This window comes from Canis lupus, chromosome 24 (assembly GCF_011100685.1).
Source record: "Canis lupus familiaris isolate Mischka breed German Shepherd chromosome 24, alternate assembly UU_Cfam_GSD_1.0, whole genome shotgun sequence".
Classification (NCBI taxonomy): domain Eukaryota; kingdom Metazoa; phylum Chordata; class Mammalia; order Carnivora; family Canidae; genus Canis; species Canis lupus.
Genome location: NC_049245.1, coordinates 33,766,274 through 33,786,291, shown reverse-complemented (window position 1 = coordinate 33,786,291; position 20,018 = coordinate 33,766,274). Strand labels below are relative to the sequence as shown.

The 20,018-nt window shown below is 50.9% G+C and overlaps 2 protein-coding genes across 4 annotated transcripts; one reads left to right on the top strand and one right to left on the bottom strand.

Moving 5' to 3' along the window:
- Positions 1-157: 157 nt before the first annotated feature.
- On the top strand, positions 158-13,833 carry ACOT8 (acyl-CoA thioesterase 8). 2 transcript variants are annotated; one of them, XM_038572489.1, is made up of 6 exons: positions 158-383; positions 1,670-1,806; positions 8,933-9,158; positions 11,349-11,506; positions 12,022-12,216; positions 13,599-13,833. In XM_038572489.1, exons 1-6 carry the CDS (start codon positions 265-267, stop codon positions 13,715-13,717), a joined length of 954 nt encoding a protein of 317 aa, XP_038428417.1. In that variant the 5' UTR covers positions 158-264; the 3' UTR covers positions 13,718-13,833. The 2 variants fall into 2 exon arrangements, with proteins under 2 accessions (XP_038428417.1, XP_038428418.1); XM_038572490.1 differs by lacking the exon at positions 13,599-13,833 and adding an exon at positions 12,873-13,332.
- On the bottom strand, positions 13,827-19,774 carry SNX21 (sorting nexin family member 21). Of its 2 annotated transcripts, XM_038572488.1 has the most exons (4): positions 19,730-19,774; positions 19,151-19,418; positions 18,563-18,720; positions 13,827-14,873 (listed from the first exon to the last, which is right to left on the bottom strand). In XM_038572488.1, exons 2-4 carry the CDS (start codon positions 19,410-19,412, stop codon positions 14,199-14,201), a joined length of 1,095 nt encoding a protein of 364 aa, XP_038428416.1. In that variant the 5' UTR covers positions 19,413-19,418; positions 19,730-19,774; the 3' UTR covers positions 13,827-14,198. The 2 variants fall into 2 exon arrangements, with proteins under 2 accessions (XP_038428416.1, XP_038428415.1); XM_038572487.1 differs by lacking the exon at positions 19,730-19,774 and having other exon boundaries at positions 19,151-19,462.
- Between the last annotated feature and the right edge of the window lie 244 nt (positions 19,775-20,018).

The following is a 20,018-nucleotide window of genomic DNA, read 5'->3' as shown; positions in this document are numbered from 1 at the left end:
GCCCCCTCACAGTTACATCCAATCACACACGGTATTCCCAGACTGGCACTCATTTTCTCCAATCGCTAGAGAAAGCTAGCCCGCCTCTCGCGAAGACTGACAGGAGGGCCGACCAATCATAACTTGGACCCCTCTTTCTTGGGCGGGGGGGCCTTGAGGCGATTTCCTGTTACTGGAGCAAGCTGCCGGAAGAAGGTCGGCGTTCAGTGCGGGTGTCCTCGTGTCCGCTCAGCGCGGTGTTCTGGCTGGCCGCGCGTGAACCCCATGGCGTCCCGGCAGGCTCCCGAGGATGAGCAGGGCGGCGGCGATCCCTCCGGGGACCTCCGCAGCGTCCTGGTTACCAGCGTGCTCAACCTCGAGCCGCTAGACGTGGATCTGTTCAGGTAGCCGGCTGCATCTGGCTCGCACCCCTCCCCCCGCCACCCCCCACATTGGGACAGAGACTTCCGACCTCGATGCCGCCACCGCGTTGCCTCCTGCTCATAGCCCCCCGGACGGGGATGGGCTCTGTGCAGGATGCAGGCTCTGCCGCGCCTGGGAGAGAACTGGTCCCTGACAGACCTGGCTGGTCTCGCTGCCCTAGCTTCCTCCGGTGCGCGCCAGGTCTGCTCAGCCCCGCCACTAGGAGGCCCTAGCCATCCGGGCAGACGAAGTGGTGGCTTGAGCTAGCCTTCACAGCAGGCTCTCTGGAGGAGTCCTGTCCCTAGGGGCCAGCCCAGAAAGGGTGGTCACTTAAATGCACGCAGCTGATCCGGTTGAAAATTTAGAAGCAGCTTCTTGCATATTCACTGTTCTTTCCTTTTACGTACCTCGCACCTTCCACCACTTGGATCTAGTACCTCATTGCCCTGAGATCTGAGCCAGTTTCCTTCCAGATACCACTTAAATGCTTTTCTGCAGCTAGGGATTTAATAGTTTTGGCCGTCAGGGTTCCTACTGGCTTTTCAGAGGCAATCTTAAATGTTAGAGTTTCACTTCCCCCTACTTAATGAATTGCAAATGACTAGGAGGGGCTACTTGGAAGGCATTATATTTTTTTTTTAAATGCTAACCTAGGTTGGAGCTGAGCTGGCCTCAGTGGTAGGAAGCTGGAGTTCCAGGGCCTCATTTCCTCATCTGTGCGCGAGAGGGTTACCCTTAAAGCCTGAGGACCCTTTGAGTTCTAGGACCCTTTGTAGTTCTTGGAAGAACTGGGCTAAAGTTGAGAGGCCCAAGTGGCAGGCCTGAACGCAGTCTGCCCGCAGCTCTTGGGGATCATCTTGGTCCCCTTATGGCCTTGAGAGGCTTCTGCTTTATCCTGGAATCGGCAGTGAAAGAAACACTGGACTTGGGGGCAGAAGACGCAGACACTGCTCAGGACTGGCAATGTTTAAGTTGACTGACCTCACTCAAGTCACTTTCCCTCTCTGATCCCTGTTCTCTTTGGGTAAAAGAAGAGAGCTGGTTCCTTATCTTTAACTGAAGCCCACAGAAGGGTTGGGCAGTCTTGAAGGCACTAAAGTTACATGTATGCTGTATGCAGAGTAAGGGTATTTGCCTGGGAGAAGGGTCCATGGCTTTCACCAGATTTCAGAAGGATCCCAGACGTCAATAAGGTTGAGAGGTCTTGCCCTATAGGATGGTTGCAGGATTTGGCCCAAGTATTTCCTGCTTTCCCCTCTCTCCACAGAGGAAGACATTACTGGGTACCCACAACCCAGCGGCTGTTTGGGGGTCAGATTGTGGGCCAGGCCCTGGTGGCTGCAGCCAAGTCTGTGAGTGAAGACGTCCATGTGCACTCTCTGCACTGTTACTTTGTACGGACAGGTAAACTATCCCCTCTTTATACCCAAACCCAACCCTGAGGGCCCAGCAGCCACTTGTTCCTGGACTTGGGGGGCTGATGGGCTGGAAGAGGGAGGAAGGGCGGTGGGGGAGGGGAGAGTGAGACAGTTGATTCCCCTCAGGGGAACCTAGAGAGGAGCAAGGTCTGGGGCCCAGAGGAGTGTTGGACTTCACACGGATGAGATCACTGAGTGCTTGTTGAGGAAATGTTGGCGGCAGAGCAAATGATCAAGAAAGAATTCTTGAGATGTGTTTGGTGTAAAAAGATGATTTTGTTTGTTTTTATTTTTATTGTTTCTTAAAAAAGATTTTATTTATTCATTCATGAGACACACAGAGAGAGAGAGAGGCAGAGACATAGGCAGAGGGAGAAGCAGGCCCCTTGCGGGGAATCTGATGTGGGACTAGATCCCAGGACCCCGGGATCACAACCTGAGCCAAAGGCAGATGCTCAACCACTGAGCCACCCAGGTGTCCCTGTCTGTTTGTTTTTAAAGATTTATTTATTTTTAGAAAGAAAGAGTGGGGGGAGGAGAGCAGGAGGGAGAGGGAGAATCTCAAGCAGACTTCCTGCTGAGCATCCTGAGATCATGATCTGAGCCAAAATCAAGAGTCGGATGCTTAACTAACTGAGCCACCCAGGCTTCCCTAAGAAGGTGGTCTTACTAGAGCACGAGAACAGGACTTCTGGGCAGAAAAGGCTGTACTGGGATTGTGACAAATGACTATATACTTTCAAGTTGGATGGGGGTTAGGGACAGCACAAGTTTCCAAGGTATTTTAGAAGTCAGGTTTCCAGGACCTTGAGGGGGCTAGTTATTGTTAGGAAAAGGTCATTTATTCCTGTCTTAAAAAGCCTGAGTCATGAGACCCTTCAGATGTGTATTGGTGGGCCATATGCTTGGGTGATTGCCAACATGCAGCATGCCAATATGGTAGAGATAAAGGAAGTTTCCAAAGGAATTTCTACGTGTCTAAAGAAGACTTCCAGGATCCTACAGGGTCAGGGTAATGTTAAACTAAGATTGCCTCTTGCCCTTAGCAAAGTACTCACCTGGAGGCAGCTGAGTCTCTAGAGATCACTCTACCTGTTTCAAGGACTTGTCAATGGGTTTAAGTAGTAAGGAAATTAATTTTTTCTTTTGCTTTTGTTTTCCACATGACTTGTTATCTGGCATGGAATGACAGAAGATTCTGTTGCTTAACTACTCCCTGCAGGTTTTTTGTTCATTCTTCACACACCTTTTGGTGCCAAGCACTGTACTGGATCCTCCGAGAGATGCTGTCACCTGTGCTAGGAGTTCAGCAGTAGGCAGCTTGGCTTGGAGAAGAGAGCACCAGTGTGCAAATCAAGAAACCTTGGGTCTGGTTTCAGCTTTGCCACTAACTCACCAAGCCATCTTGAGTAGTTACCACCCCCACCTCCATCCCCCATCTCTTCCAGGCTTGGTTCATCCCACCTGAAGAATGGAGAAGGAGAGGAGCCTAGCCCCAGATCCATACAGCTGCTTGTAGCTCTGGAATCAAATAAAGGAACGAGAGAGCAATCCTTTAAAACCCATGCTTTCTTTTGAGAAATATAAAAATCTCACTTTCCCTCCCTTCTCCTCACTCCTAAGGCAGATGCTTCCAATTCTTCTGCACAGTCCCATGAGCTGAGAAGAATCTATGGAATTTTACAATATGCGATTTATATTAAGAAAACAATAGGAAGGTTTTCCCCTTCATTTTACAAGTGTAGTTATAATAGTGTACCCTTTTATTCATACTGCATACCCATGCTACTACCCACTATCCTGGTGTTGCCTGTAACTCCCTGACAATCATTTCTTTCTTTCTTTTTTTTTTATTTTTAAAGATTGTATTTATTTATTCATGAGAGAGGCAGAGACACAGGCAGAGGGAGGAGAAGCAGGCTCCATGCAGGAAGCCCAATGTGGGACTTGATCCTGGGAATCGGGGATCAGGCTCTGAGCCAAAGGCAGACGCTCAACTGCTGAGCCACCCAGGTGCCCCCCTGACAATCATTTCTGTAAAGTATTTGAATACTTACTGTGGGGTCAGCCCCATTCTTACCTTTATGCTAGCTGGGAGCAGATGGACTCTTTTTCAGTTTAATTGTAAGCTCCAAAAGGGCTAGGCCTTGATACAGTAATCCTTTAGCCCAATGAGATAGTTTTGTTTTGTTTTGTGGCAATGAGGGCATTACCTGATCCCTCTGAATGGGCTTCTTTCTTTTGTTTCTGAAAGAATTCTGGGTCTTCTCAGGTAAAGTATCTAGTGCAGGCCCTGGACTATTGCTGGTTTTCCATAAATGAGAACTATTTTTTGATGAGGAGCTTATAGGAATAAGTAAAATTTGCATGATAAAGAGAATAGCTATGTACCTTATCTTGTTTGCTCCTTTTTTTTTTTTTTTTTTTTAAGATTTTGTTTATTTATTCATGAGAGGCACACAGAGAGGCAGAGACATAGAGGGAGAAGCAGGCTCCCTACGGGGAGCCCAATGTGGAACTCAATCCCAGAACCCTGGGACCCCAGGAACACATTCAGGCAGATGTCTGCTAAACCACTGAGCCACCCAGGTGTCCCTTGTTTGGTCCTTCTAAGTAAACATGAGGGGTGGGCATGCCTGCCTGCCACCATTCCACCTCTAAGGAAATAGGGACCGGAAGAGGTTATGTAACCAGCTCCCAGAGCGTTCAGGGAGGCAGAGCCAGGATTTAAACCTGAGTGTGTATCTCTTTTTTTTTTTTTTTTTAATTTTTATTTATTTATGATAGTCACACAGAGAGAGAGAGAGAGAGAGGGGCAGAGACACAGGCAGAGGGAGAAGCAGGCCCCATGCACCGGGAGCCTGACGTGGGATTCGATCCCGGGTCTCCAGGATTGCGCCCTGGGCCAAAGGCAGGCGCTAAACCACTGCGCCACCCAGGGATCCCCCTGAGTGTGTATTTCTTCAAGCTCCATACTCTGTCCTCCCCCCTTTGCTATTCTCTTTCAGTCTTGGGAGATAATTAATTTCAAACCAGGGGAGAGCTACCAGGTTCTGGGGGAAGGATCTTTTTCCTTGGAAAGTCTCCATCCAGGAGCAGCATGAAATGAGACATGCCCACGCTACTATTTCAAAATAATCACCAATCATTTGTGTCCTTACCTGCTTCTTGAAAGGTTGCAAGACAGCTTGATGCTGGGGTAGGGGTTGTTATCCTTGGCTATTTATCATATATCAATTCTTTTTTTAAAAATCCTGGATAAGGGGGGATCCCTGGGTGGCTCAGCGGTTTAACGCCTGCCTTCAGCCCAGGGTGTGCGTGATCCTGGAGTCCCGGGATTGAGTCCCACATCAGGCTCCCGGCATGGAGCCTACTTCTCCCTCCTTCTGTGTCTCTGCCCCTCTCTCTCTGTCTCTCTCATGAATAAATAAATAAAATCTTTAAAAAAAAAAAATCCTGGATAAAATGATAGTTCAAATTTTTTTTAAGGTATTTCTCTAAAGACATAGAAAAATGTAGTACAGGAGTCATCTGACTTGGCATAGGTTTAGAGGTTGGCAAATCTAGAGTTGAATCATCAAACATTATTCTGTAAAGGGCCAGATAAAAAAATATTTAATGTGTTGGAGCACCTAGCTGGCTCAGTCCGTGGAGCATGTGACACTTGATCTCAGGGTCATGAGTTCAAGCCCCATGTTGGGCATGGAGCCTTCTTTTTTTTTTTTTAATGAATTTATTTTTATTGGTGTTCAGTTTGTCAACATACAGAATAACACCCAGTGCTCATCCCGTCAGGTGCCCACCTCAGTGCCCACCACCCAGTCACCCCCACCTCCCGCCCACCTCCCCTTCCACCACCCCTAGTTCGTTTCCCAGAGTTAGGAGTCTTTCATGTTCTGTCTCCCTTTCTGATATTTCCCACTTATTTTTTCTCCTTTCCCCTTTATTCCCTTTCATTATTTTTTATATTCCCCAAATGAATGAGACCATATAATGTTTGTCCTTCTCCAATTGACTTATTTCACTCAGCATAATACCGGCATGGAGCCTTCTTGAAAAAAAAATATTTCAGATTTTTTAGGGCAAAGGCAACAACAGACAATATGTAAATGGGCTTATGTGTAGTCAGGAAAATGTTATTAATAGCATCAGTTTCCTCATCTGTTCAATGGAGATAAAACTTACTTTGCATAGCTATTGTGAGACCCACTGGAGAAAACTTGCCTTAGTGTCTTTTTTTTTTTTTTTTTAAGATTTATTTATTTTAGGGAGTGACTGTGTTGGTGGGGTATGCAGAGGGGAATTCTTTTTTTTTAAGGATTTTATTTATTTATTCATGAGAGACAGAGAGAGAGAAAGAGAAAGAGGCAGAGACACAGGCAGAGGGAGAAGCAGGCTGCATGCTGGGAGCCTGACGTGGAACTTGGTCCCGGAACTCCAGGATCACGCCCTGGGCTGAAGGTGGCCCTAAATCGCTGAGCCACCCGGGCTGCCCCCCAGAGGGGAATTTTTAAGCAGGCTTGCTGCTGAGTATGGAGCTCAGTGCAGTGGGAGAAGGGGTCTCTATCACAACCTTGAGATCGTGATCTGAGCTGAAATCCAGCTAGATGCTTAACTGACGGAGCCACCCAGGCACCCCAACCTGCTCTAGTTTTTAATGCCACCTGGTATCCAGCAGTCACTCCACAACCATTTGTCCCCTTCCTTCAATATATTTCAGGGCCTATCTACTCTGTTCCAATAACAGTGGCCAAGAACAGGTCTGGAATTCATTCACACTGAAAAGTAAATCACTAGTAACTGGAAGTACTATGTTTTAGCTACAGCCTAAGGATTGGATTAGAGCCTTTTTTTTTTTTTTTTTTTCCTTCTCCTTTTTTAAGTTTGCTGGTAGGGAAAGGAGGGTTCCTTTCCAGCTCCTGAAATCAGACTGCACATGTAGCTATTTCTAGGATCTAGACTTTTGGGAAGCCCTTCCTAAAGGCCTTCAACCTTGAAGAACACCCATTCTGATAAAAATGCCCCTTTGGCACTGCCAGCCAGCAGGCTGCTGAGCAAACCAACCAGCTTCAGATGGTGATGTATATTGCTGTTGAATGAGCCTCTAGTGCCTGGTGGGCTTCTCATTTGGATGATGGTGGAGGAAGCAACACCTCTGGAGATCTGCTTCTTTGTCTGAATATTGAAAATCATCCCCAAGATGTCTCACTGCTAAGGTGTCCGAGTTCTCCAACATCGGCCCGAATCAGAGAGACACTGAAGGACTTCAGGGACACCAAGGAGACTCTCTCTTCCCCAAAACCCTCCAGACCAGTTTGTTGAGGACTAACTAATAGGCCTCAATGCAGAGCCAGTGACTTCCATACTACACTGGGGTTGCAGACACCCAAGAGAGAAGGGCCAAGTGACTGCTGTTCGCATCTAGGACAAAGTGACTGACGATGGTTTTTCCTGAGAGAATGAAGAGACAAATGATGGCTAGGCCATATATAAAAAGAGAACTCTGGGGTGCCTGGGAGGCTCAGTCGGCTCAGTTGTTTGAGCAGCCGACTCTGTTTCTCCTCAGGTCATGATATCATGGGTCGTGAGATCATGATATTGAGCCCCATGTTGGGCTCTGTGCTCAGCGTGGAGTCTGCTTGAAGATTTTCTCCCTCCACCAATAGATAAATAAATCTTTTTTATTTATTTTCATTTTTTAAAAAGATTTTATTTATTCATTCATGAGAGAGACACAGAGAGGGAGAGAGAGGCAGAGACACAGGCAGAGGGAGAAGCCGGCTCCATGCAGGGAGCCGGACATGGGACTCGATCCCAGGTCTCCAGGATCATGCCCTGGGCTGAAGGTGGCGCTAACCTGCTGAGCCACCTGGGCTGCCCAATAAAGCTTTTTTTAAAAAGACTTGATTTATTAGAGAGCATAAGAGAGCACAAGCAGGGGGAGTGGCAGGCAGAGGGAGAGAGAGAAGCGGACTCCCCACTGAACAGGGTCCCAGGAGTCTGGGACCATGATCTGAGCCAAAAGCAATTGCTTAACTGACTGAGCTACCAGGTGCCCCTAAATAAATCTTTAAAAAAAGATAGAACTCATCCGTAGTTGGCAGCAAGCAGCACAGGAAGCCAACCCACTGTCTATATGTCAGACTTGTAGGAAGTCAGGCCACCATCCCTATCAACCAGTCCGGGAAGCCAGAGCATAGCCCCTGTAATAATCAGCCCCAAACACCAAAGACTTGATTAAAAGCTGATAGCTTCTCTAATTCTTGTCCCCACTTCCAACTTAGAACCAACCAGAGAAAGCCAAATATGCATACCTCTCCAATTATATAGGATGCCCTGCTTCTAATTAGCTTCCCTACAGATTCCTCATGCCAACAGCCTCCAGTTGTGGTATAGTGTGAATCTTTTTTTTCACAATAATGCTTTCCCACTCCTTTGCCTGCCTTTGAGTTTCTGCCAGACATAAGTGATGGTAACTGACTCCCTTGCTATACTAAACTCTGAAGAAATAGCTTTTGCTTGTTCAAAAAAAAAAAAAAAAAAAAAAAAGAAGGTAGCAGGCCAGAGTTGCTGACCTCTGATCTAAAGAATAGTCCTGGACTCATGACAAGATCCCCCAGTCACAGATGGAAGCAAGACAAAAGCTGGGATGACTTATTTTCTTTAACAAACATATAGAGCACTTACTGTGTGCTGGACACTATTTTAAATGCTTTGCAACTATGACTGATTTAATTCTCCTTAAAATACTGAGAAGTACAAGCACTGATGATCCCTATCTTACAGATGGGTAAAGCGCTCAGGGATTTCTTTTTCCAAGGCTACACAGCCAGTGAGCGGCAGGGACAGTATGCAAATGCAGGGAACATGGCAATGTCCCTGTGTTCTGTGCTGTTGAGAGAGAGGAGCTCCACTTGTGCTGGAGTGCCCAGTGACAGGTGCTGGTACTTGTTGTACCCCTAGTCCCTGGGCCCTAGCAGGCCTCAGTTAGGGACTACTGGGCCGAAAAGGAACAGAATACAAGTAGCAGAGGTGACTGTCCAGCCATGGTGACGATGACTGCTCCTCTGGTGGCTTCCTAGGACTCACTGTGTCACTTGTGTTCCCCGCAGGGGACCCAAAAGTGCCGGTGCTGTACCAGGTGGAGCGGACACGAACAGGGACGAGCTTCTCAGTACGCTCTGTGAAGGCTGTGCAGCACGGCAAGCCCATATTCATCTGCCAGGCCTCCTTCCAGCAGACTCAGCCCAGCCCTGCGCAGCACCAGTTTTCCATGCCCAATGTGCCCCCGCCTGAACAGCTGCTTGACCATGAGGCCCTCATCGACCAGTATTTAAGGTAAGAGACCCCGAGGCTCTGGGACAACTGCAGTTGTCATCTGTGAGTAGGTCATAGAATCCTTTAGTGGGTCTTGACTGGTATTTAAAACAAAACAAAACAAAACAACACAGATACTGGAGCGTATTGTGTGCCTTAAGGGTAAGACCCCTTCTGTAAAACTTGAGTTTCCGTTGGGTGTCTCTCTGGTGTAAGTATGGGGCACAGGCAAGTGTGTCAGGTAAGGCTATAAAGGCAGAGTGTATGATTCAGCCAGTTCGGGTACTATTGCAGCTTTCCTGGTTGTTAAAATTTTGAAATACTTCTCTAATCACATGGTATATACCTCTCCAGGCCTTGAGTGATCCCTCTCCTCCTTTGGGAATCACTCATGGTCCAGCAGCCTAGGAGGTAATACCTGGCAGAGAGTGACAGTCCCTGCTACCTTTTCTTTAGTGTGTGTTAAATATTTTCCGTATCACCTGGTGAAACATATTCCTTTCTTGGATCACAGCTAATAAAGTTGGAAAAATGCTGGGGCAGTGAAAAGAGCTCTGGGTCCTGACACAGGACGACACATGGGTTCTTTTTTTTTTTTTTTTTTTAATTTTTTTTATTTATTTATGATAGTCACAGAGAGAGAGAGAGGCAGAGACATGGGCAGAGGGAGAAGCAGGCTCCATGCACCGGGAGCCCAACGTGGGATTTGATCCCGGGTCTCCAGGATCGCGCCCTGGGCCAAAGGCAGGCGCCAAACCGCTGCGCCACCCAGGGATCCCGACACATGGGTTCTGGCTAGGTCTGTGCCTCTGTTAGTACTCACCTGCTGCTGTGTGACTTTGCCCAACTTCCCAGCCTGTCAGAGACCTGGTTCTTTGTCTAAAAATTGGGACTGGCTATGTTTGTCCTGGCTACCTCACAGCTGTATCATAAGGAGAGCTCCCCTGTCCTGTGCTGCATGCTGGGGAGGCAGCAGATTATTGATGGGATAGATGTGGGTTTGATCATTTGGTAAAGGCCTGGGTTCAAATCTAGACTCTTTCTGCTGGCTGTGTGAGGTTGAGCAACTTGCTTTCCCACTCTGAGCCTCTGTTCACGGTTATAAAAGGGTGCTAATTGTAATTCCTACCTCATAAAGCTGCTATGAGGATTAAGTGAGGTAAAAGACAATAAATCACTTTGTGACAGCTCAGTGAATTGTAGTTATACCACTACCATTAGAGAGGAATAAGCACAGAGCCTGGTCTGCTCTCAGAGCTAAAAATGTTTGCTGAGATGAAAGGAGGACATCATTCTTAAAGGTCCCTAAATAGAGAGCTGTGCTATCCAAGGAAGCCACTAGCCACATGTGGCTATATTAAAGTAACATTCAGTAGAATCAACAATTCTGTCGGTCACAGTAGCCACACTTCAAGCACTCAGTAGCCACATGTGGCTTGCAGCTAGCAGAGTGGACAGTGCAGGTACAGAACATGCCATCGTCACATAAGGTCAGCTAGCAGAGTGGACAGTGCAGATACAGAACATGCCATCGTCACATAAGGTCTGCAGGACAGGCAGACCTAGAGGGTGGGGGTGAAAATGGAAACCCTGGTGAAGAGCACTCGGAGTGGTTGCTACTGGGTGGAGGGGCTTCCCTGGAGATGGGCTTTTCCTTCCGGGAACACAGTCTTCCCAATTGCTGAGGATTAGGTAGGCCAGTCCGAGGCTCCAGGTTGTGCAGCCTGCTTCCTGAAAGTTGTGAATAGCGAAGTGGGTAAAAGCTTGAACCATGGAACCAGACCACTTGGGTCCACATCCTGCTTTCTCCACTTCCTGAGCAAGCTTCTTGGACTCCCCAGTGCTTAGTTCAGTTCAGTTATCAGATGGGGATGATGATGGTGGCATTGTCTTACAGGGTTGTTATGACGAGGTAGTCACGACATGTGAAATGCTTAGGGCAGTGCCTCTTACGGGGTCCACCTTGCCACCCTGCAGTGTTAGATAGGTTGCTGTCATTACCTACATTCTGCAGATGGGAAGATAGGTTCAGGGAGGTTACAAACTTAAGTTCACAGGGCTCATACACGGCAAAGAAGGGATTCAGACACTATGCTCTTCTGCCTGTTGGATGGAAGGGGAGCTGTGGGGAAAAGTCAGGAGCCCCCATGGAGGAAGGAAGGGGCCACAGAAGCAGCTCAGAGAGGGTCTCCCTTTCCCCTTTACTTTCAGGGACCCCAACCTCCAAGAGAAGTACCGAGTAGGACTGAACCGAATTGCTGCCAAGGAGGTGCCCATTGAGATCAAGCCAGTAAACCCGCCTACCCTGAGCCAGCTGCAGAGCATGGAGCCTAAGCAGATGTTCTGGGTGCGAGCCCGGGGCTACATTGGTAAGAGGACCCCAAGGACTAGAAGAAAACACTTCAGGGACTAGGCCTGGACCTCGTATGCCCTTTGTGGCATTGAGCATGTTACTTCCCCTCTCTGGGCCTGTTTCCTTGTTGGCGTGATGGGGAAGTTGGCTTCTCTTGGCCACTTATGTGAGGATAAAGGGGAGGTGACTATATTAACCTCAATGTAGGCCCTTTCTGGGGAAGCAAGGTGCTTTGCCGAGATTCTCCAGGACCCCTGCTAACCTTATGGTAGCTCTGTGCAAGCTGGAAGACACCCCTTAGGGGGCGGAGTGTGGGAGACTTAGGGAGGGAAGACTGGAATTCAGTCCTCACCTACCCCTGCCCTCTGCCCCTCCCTACCTCCTTTATTACCTGGCTCATATACCTGGGGCCAGGTGCCCTTATGCAGTCTACATATCTGTGCATGGCAGCCCCTCTAGGCCCGCCTCTCTGCAGGTCCTGAGCTATAAAGCCCAGGAGTGCGGGGCTGACGGGACAGGCACATGTTGCAGGGGAGGGCGACATGAAGATGCACTGCTGCGTGGCTGCCTACATCTCGGACTACGCCTTCCTGGGCACAGCGCTGCTGCCTCACCAGTGGCAGTACAAGGTGCACTTCATGGTCTCTTTGGACCACTCCATGTGGTTCCACACTCCCTTCCGAGCTGACCACTGGATGCTCTATGAGTGTGAGAGCCCCTGGGCTGGTGAGTACGGGGCCACATGGGACAAGGGATTGAGGTGGGGGGAGGGCAGGAAGCCTGCTTTCTCTGATCCTGCCCCCCTAGGCTCTGGCATTCTTGTCTTCCAGTGTGAGGCTTGAAAGGGGTCAGCTTCATTTCTCTAATATGCAGGGAGGATGAGAGACCCAGTTCTGGTCCCAGAAGCACTTCAGATTCTCTGTGTGATCCTGGGAAAGTCCCAGCTTTTCTCTTAGCCTGTTTCTCCATCTAAACAAATAGGGTCCCCTATTTGTTTTTATTTATTCTAGATACCCCTAGAGCTGTGGTATCTGAACCTGGTGGCACATCAGATTGCCAGTTGGGGGAGCTTTTTCAAAATAGATTCTCAGATTTCACCCCCAAGATTCTGACTCAGCAGGTCTTGGATGAAATCCAGGAAACTATTTTTAAGCAGGTCTTCGAGCAATAGTGCTGATTAACCATCTGGGTGGGGTTCAGGGTCCTCCGTAGTCTCTAAGGGTTCCGCCACTTGGCTGCTTGTTAGTTCACAGAGAAGCCCAGACTAGTTCATCACCGCCTAGTCTCAGAGCCCTGGGCTCCTCTCCTGGGAAGTACATTTCAAATGAAAAAAGGCCTTGCTCTGTAAAACAGGAACAGAACGAAAGGGATTCTCTCCTCAGGGGAAGGGGAACTCTCCAGAACCAATAGCGTCACCACACAGGATCAGCAAACTTGGGAGTTAGGACACATAGAGTCGAGTTTGGCCAGCTCCTCATCGCCGAGTACCTGAGGCTCTGTGGAGTTCAGTGTCTTCATCTGGAAAATGGGCTGAGGCCTGCTTCACTTGGCTACTAGGAGAACTAAGCTCTACTCTGCATCAGGGGGACCAGTGGCTTCTTCTACTCAGGCCCAAGGCTAGTAAGGGAGCCTCCAGGCAGGGAGGGAGGGAGGCCAGATGTGATGGCCCCAGGCCCTCTCCAACCCCCTTTTTCCTGCTAGGGGTGAAGATAGGGGTATTTTTGGTGAATTACCACCCTGGAGGCCCCGGTTTGATTTATTAGGGAACTGCCAGGTTTCCTACCACAAGTGGCCAGGGTGGGGTGGATCTATTTAGCCAAGCTTCTGACCCCAGACTGCCCTCAGAATTCTTCCCCCTGTGAGCTTTTTGAGGAAGCCAGTGGATATGTGAAAGTGCTTTTAAACTGTCAAGTGAGGTTCCCACAGGAGTTACCCCCAGGGACAATCCATACTAGGCTCATAAAGGGCCACTTAGAGTTGGGAGAAGCCACAACACTTGGTGTGCCCTTGTATGGGGCAGCCAGATGGGCTGGACACTTTTCAAGGAGCATGTTGGCTGTGCTGTGAAGGAGAGAGAATGCCCTTCTCACCCTTCTCCTCACCCACAGGTGGCTCCCGGGGGCTGGTCCAAGGGCGGCTGTGGCGTCGGGATGGCGTCCTGGCTGTGTCCTGTGCCCAGGAGGGTGTGATCCGAGTGAAGCCCTGGGCCTCAAAGAGCAAGCTGTAGCCAGAGGGACCAGCTCGGCCTAGGGCTTCAAGGATTGCCCCTCTCCCCGCAACTTCCTACAGTCGAGGGCTGGGCCTTCTGTCCGCAAACCCAATAAAGAGACTAGTACCACTGGAGCTGCCGGCCTTTAATTCCCCCGGGCCAGACCGCAGCCCTACTCCAGGACTCTGGAGGCAGAATCCCTGGCCCTCTGGCCAAGGAAGAGGGAACACTGACCTACCCTGGGGCTTAGTCCCCAGGCGTTCATGAGCTGCAGCAGACTTCCTCCCTGCACCATCCCAGGGCAACCCCAGCTGAAGCTTGTCCTGAGTCCAGCTCAACAGAAAGAACAGGTTTCCTTGGTCTACTATAGATTCTCCATAGGACTTCTAGGGGTTCCCAGCACCCCACCCCCAGCTTCCCAGCTGTCATACTCACTGCCCGCCAGCCCCCTGTCCTTGGGCAGTGCCTCTCCCCACAGTGGCCTGAAGTCTAGGCAAGGTCAGTCCAGTACTTCCTTGATGAGCAATTCTTTGAGACTGGGGGGTGGTGTGGGGGTCAGGCCCGCCTCCTGCAGGGCCTGGAGCCGGGCCTCAGATTGGCGCTTGTCCAGGCCAAGCCGCCAGGAGAGCCGCACATGGGCCTCCAGAAAGGGTGCCAACAGAGGGTGGGGGTTCTTGTCCCCCAGCAGTTGCAAGGCTCTCTCGCAGCACGCCCGGGCCTCCCCAGGGTCCTCCAGCTCCTGGTGGCACACGGCCAGCCCAGCCAGGGTCAGCAGAGGGCGGTCAGGGCCCAAGGGGGTGCCCAGCTGGGTTTGCAGCTGCCAGGCGTTGGCCCAGAGTGCGAGAGCCTCGTGATAGAGGCCGGTGCAGGTGAGGCTTTGTGCCCGCCGCAGCTCAGGCAGCACAAAGAAGTCCTGTAGGTCTGGGGCCTGGCGCAGCTCAGGCACTGCCTGCAGGTGGCTCAGAAACTGCTCGAAGGCCCGGCTGCGGCGGGCAATGGTCTCTGCGGTAAAATTCCGGCGCAGGCGCTTCCGGGGGAATGAGATGGCAGCCATGGGGCCCCGGAACTGTCGCTGCAGGTTTCGGTGCAACCGCTCAAAGTCCGAGTAGCGGCGAGAGATCTGGGCCGGCTGGCGACTGGGTGGCCCTGGACCCATCACGGCGAGGGTGTAGAGCTGTGGGGAGGGTGGGGTCAGGACAGGTGTGAGTTGTCTATGCGTCCCTTCCCTCCCCACACCCACACCTCAAACTGTGTTCACCCACTTCTTCCCTTTGCTCCAGAGACTGGGCCCGGGAGGGTGGGAGCTGCAGGGGCAGCAGCCAGGTAGCCCAGCTTCATCTTACCTGAGGCTCGTCTGAAACGACCCACGCCCAAGGCAGCACAGGGAGAGAAAGACAGAGATGAGCTTCAGTGCCTGGAGCTGCCAGCCCTTTTTGCCCCTTCCAGGGAGCACTCCCTTCTGATCGGGTAGTTCGCTCTTCTGACAGCCCCTCTGGTAAACCAGTTGCGAGCTGGAACCCAGGCTGATCTCCTGGGCCTCTGAACCAGCCTTCAAGACCAGCTTGGGACTTTGTTCCACTCTGGACACAGAGCCCCCACATCCAGAGCCAGGTTATTCCAAACCAGACCAGAGGAGAGGTCTTCAGATAGCCCCAATAGCTATCATTGTGAACAGGACATCAGGGCCTGGGCTCAGGTCCTAACCCCTGGTCAGCTATTCCCTCTCGGTGTGTCATCTGCAAAGCAGTACCCCCTTGGGTTTCCTTTCCTCTCTAGTGAATGAAACATTGGCCTAGGTCAGTGTCCGTCCACTTAGAAAATATATAGATGTTGGTCCTGAGATTTTAGGTGGTATGTGCTGGAGTAATACTGAATCAGAGACAGGAGATGACTCCCCCCTAATTCTCTTTGGATCCTGACTACAAGCTGAGAAGCTCTCAGTTTAGTTTTTAAAATGCACTTCTCCAACACTTCTCATCTCCACTTTCAGAAAAGAGCCAGAAAACAGGGGCAGCCCAGGTGGCTCAGCAGTTTAGTGCCGCCTTCAGCCCAGGGCCTGATCCTGGAGACCCGGAATCAAGTCCCACGTTGGGCTCCCTGCATGGAGCCTGCTTCTCCTTCTGCCTGTGTCTCTGCCTCTCTCTCTCTCTCTCTCTGCCTCTCATGAATAAATACATAAAATCTTAAAAAAGAAAAAAGAGCTAGGAAACAAATCTCAGGTCTGGGTCTTCAGGCAACAGCATTCATGCAGGGTTTTAATGAGTTTTCATTTTCACTGCTTTTATTGGATTTAATCAATTAATTTTTATGGTTCTTTTTCTGGCAAGCAAGGCTTTCCACACACAGTAGTGCTTTAAAGTCTTTTAAACTTATGAAAAAAAATAGATGGACTTAAAGAAAAATGGTAAGCAAGGGATGATACAAGTAGTATTTAGCTAGGACAGGAATCATGAAGGTGGCACTGAAATGACTGATGTTTGAGAAACGCTGATCAAGATGACCATGAAGCTTCCCCGAGGTCTGAGCACCGGAATATAGATTACTCTGTAATAATGTTGACCCACCAGGTTTAAAAAGGTTAGTGAGGCATGATATGGTGAAGGCATGCTAACATCAAACCCCGACTTCTCTCTCTCAAATTTGTTCTTTGAAACCACCAATATTCTAGCCACCTCTGGTCTATTCTTTGCTTCTCTCAAAGTACATTAATATCAAGGGTTGGGGATCCCTGGATGGCTCAGCAGTGATGCCTGCCTTCGGCCCAGGGTGTGATCCTGGAGTCCCGGGATCGAGTCCCGCATCGGGATCCTTGCATGGAGCCTGCTACTCCCTCTGACTGTGTCTGTGCTTCTCTCCCTTTCTGTGTGTCTCATGAATAAATAAATAAAATCTTAAAAAAAATCAAGGATTAAAAAGTTTAATCTTTAAGAAATTTATTTTACTCTCATTCAATTCTGCAGTCCCAAAACATAGTGGCTTCATTTTTTTTTTTTTTTTTAAGAAACAGTTATTAACATTCCAGGAAACCAGTTTCCTGCAAAATATACTTCAGGAAGCATTGTCTAAAATGACCCCTTATATTCATGTAGCTTTTACTTTTATTTTTAAGTTTTGGGCAGAAAGGAAACATTTTATATCCATTATCATCTGACCTTTGTAATGTTCTGCCAAGATAGAAAATAATAACAGTAGCTCCATTAACTGAGCACCTGCCCTGTGCCATGATGTGCTGTGCTGGGCACTTTACTATGAAGCACAGTAAGTAAGGAGTCCCTGCCTCTGTTTGACAGCAGAGGAAGTGGGCTCCACGAGGGACAAAGGGCTCAAAGATGTCCTCTAAGTCACAGCTGGGAAATAGCCAGGCCTGCTTAATTCCACAGCCTGGGCTTTCAACCCCCAGGAAAAGTTAAATCGGGAATTTAGGGTCCCATTGGACAGAGGAGGGGACTTGTCTCCCCAGACATGGGCCAGGGCATATCTGGCCCTCCTGCTCTATCTTGTCATTCTCTTCCCAGATTCACCCCATACTTCCCTGCTGCTCGGCTGCTCCTCAGGGTCCCTTTCCTGTGCATGACGCCTGGCTGGGACTCTTGCCACTTAAGACTAGATCATCAGAGTCAATCCCTGCTCAAATTGGAGCAGTCACCCCATGGGCGTGGCCCTCGTTGACTAACAGCAGCAGAAAGGAATGGAGAGGCCCAGATGTGGGACAGGGCTCCAGGCCCCTTTCCTGCTGAGTCAGAAATGGAGGAGGGTGGTGAAGATGAAGGAAGTCTGAGTCTGCCAGGACTGGCCAGGTCAGGCTGGGTTTCAGGACTGGCAGACCTCATTCTCCCATGCCAGCTTCTCCCTTCCATGGCAAGGAAAACTAGACTCCAAGGCCCTCCCCCACACTGCTCTTCATCCCAACCCCACCTACCCCCTAAATCTAGCTGTCAGAACAAGATTACTGTGTACACTGTGGGTGCCTGGGGACTGATTCACCTGGGCTGTAAGGAGGCCACAACAGGTCCTAGATGCCAGACATTTTCAAGCCAAAGTTAAGTCAGGATAATGGAGCTACCATTTTATCAAGCACTTCATAACGCCAGGCACAGTGCTAAGGGCTCTCTCTGCACTATCTCATTTTTTTTTTCTTTTTAAGGATGTTATTTATTCATTCATGAGAGACACAGAGAGAGGCAGAGACAGGTAGAGAGAGAAGCAGGCTCCATGCTGGGAGCCCGATGTGGGACTTGATCCTGGCACTCAGGATCATGCCCTGAGCCGAAAGCAGTGCTAAACTGCTGAGCCACCTGGGCATCTCTGTCTCGTTTATTTTTTATTTTATTTTATTTTTTTTTCTGTCTCGTTTAATTTCTGCAACAATTCTCTGCTTTATCCTCACCGCTGAAATGAGGAAAGAGGGTCACCAAGGTTACACATCTCACCCCAGGTCAAACAGCTGGGAAAAAGTAGAGTTTGAATCAAGGTCTGGATCGAAAACCCGTTTTAGCCACTAACCAATGCAACTTGGGTCTCAGGTCTGACCCACATAATATTCTTTTCTGTATATCTTGTATTTTGCTAGGGTTTGCAAAATCTGGGGTGGGGGTGGGGCGCACACACCAGTTTTCTTAGTCTCCAAACCAGGATGGGGGCAGGTCCATAATCCCTCAGAAAGCTGTCATTTGCCTAAGGACTTGATCAAGTTACATCCCCTTTCTGGCCTCAGTTTCCCCATTTCTAAAATGAGATGACCATTTATAACTATATAGCCACGCCCCACAGCCCCCCACCGCTGCAGGAAGTTGGGAGTCTTTCCTCCCTTTCTCTTAGCCAGACTTAGACTCACAGCCCAGGAGTTCCTGGGCCCTCACTCACCACGTACTTGGAGGGTGGGTCCTTGACCACGTTGGCGCTGGTCACCTCGAAGAGCAGCCGCTGGGGCACCAAGGTGTTCCGGGACTTCTTCCAGAAATCCTGCAACTGCCTTGCCAGGGGCTGACTGCCCCGCTGCCCATCAGGTGGGGGGCTCCGTTCTGCATGAGCACACGACCAGTCACATCAGTGGGCCTGGGGCTAAGTTAGACATAAACTGTGTATGATGCCCACCCTCATCCTCCCAACAGGTGAGATAGGCTTTATTTCCATTTGACATAAATGGAAACTGAGGGCCAGAGAGGGGCCAGGTGCCAAAACCATGCCTGGCAGATAGTAGGCTCTAAATACCTCCATCCCGCAAAACATGGCAAGCACATTATTACGATTTGTATCCCAGACCCTGTACGTTTAATGCCCGCAGCAGCCTCGAGGTGGGAGTGATTTACCCCATTTGACACGAGGGAAAACTTGGCTCAGAGAGGTGTTGTGACTCTCTCAAGGTCACACAGCCAAGAGGTGGCTGGGGAACAGGGCTAGGGTGGAGGCCTAATGGAGCCCCAGGGTTCCCGCCTGTCCTCGGGAACTCGCCTGCATCTTCTCCCGATGCCCCGTCCCCGGAGGGCAGGGGGTCGGGGCCAACCTCCCCGTCGTCCTCGTCGTCCTCGTCCTCTTCGTCCTCGGCGCTGGTGAAGCTGAGGGTGCCGCTGAGGCGGGAGGACAGGCCCTCGGCGTCGTCGTCCTCCAGCTCCGAGCTCTCCGGGAACTGCTCGGCCTCCGGGCCGGCCGCCGCCTCCCCCGGGTTGTCGCCGGCCAGGGCGTGCCGCAGCCGGTGCAGGAGCCGCGAGGCCATGGCACCCTGGGGGGAGCGCGCCACGCTGGGTCCTGGGCGGGGGCCGGAGGGAAGACCCTGGGCCCCGCGCGGGGAGGAGGGGCGGGGCCCAGGCGGCGGGGGGAGGGGCGCCGCGGAGGCCCCGCCCCAGCCCGTTGGGGGTCCCGCGGGCCGCAGGCGTCGCCGCCCCCCACTCCCCGCGCAGACTTAGGGCCGCGCTCTTGCCGGGAGAGGCCGCGAGGCTCCCCTCGTCTCTCCCGCCCGCTCGTGCGTCTCTCCCTCCTGCGCTCAGGGGCGCACGGTACCCCGGGGGCCGGGCTGCAGCCCCGGCAGCTTACCGAGGCCGGCCGGGCTTCGCCGGGCCCAGGCCGCTCCCAGCGCCGCTCCGGCCGCTTCCTGCCGCCGCCCCGCCCCCGGCCCCGCCCGCTCCCCGGAGCCTCCCGGGAATCCCGGGCCCTCCGCTCCGGGAGGGACTTGGGAATCCTGGGTAGGCCTGGGCGAACCCCAGCCCCCCTGCGGGATCGTACCCAATCCGCAGGGGCTCCCAGCCTCCGTGAATCCTCCCACCCATCCCGAAGACCCGGCCTGCCCCGGCGGGCCCCAATCTATCCCACAGTCTCCATCCAT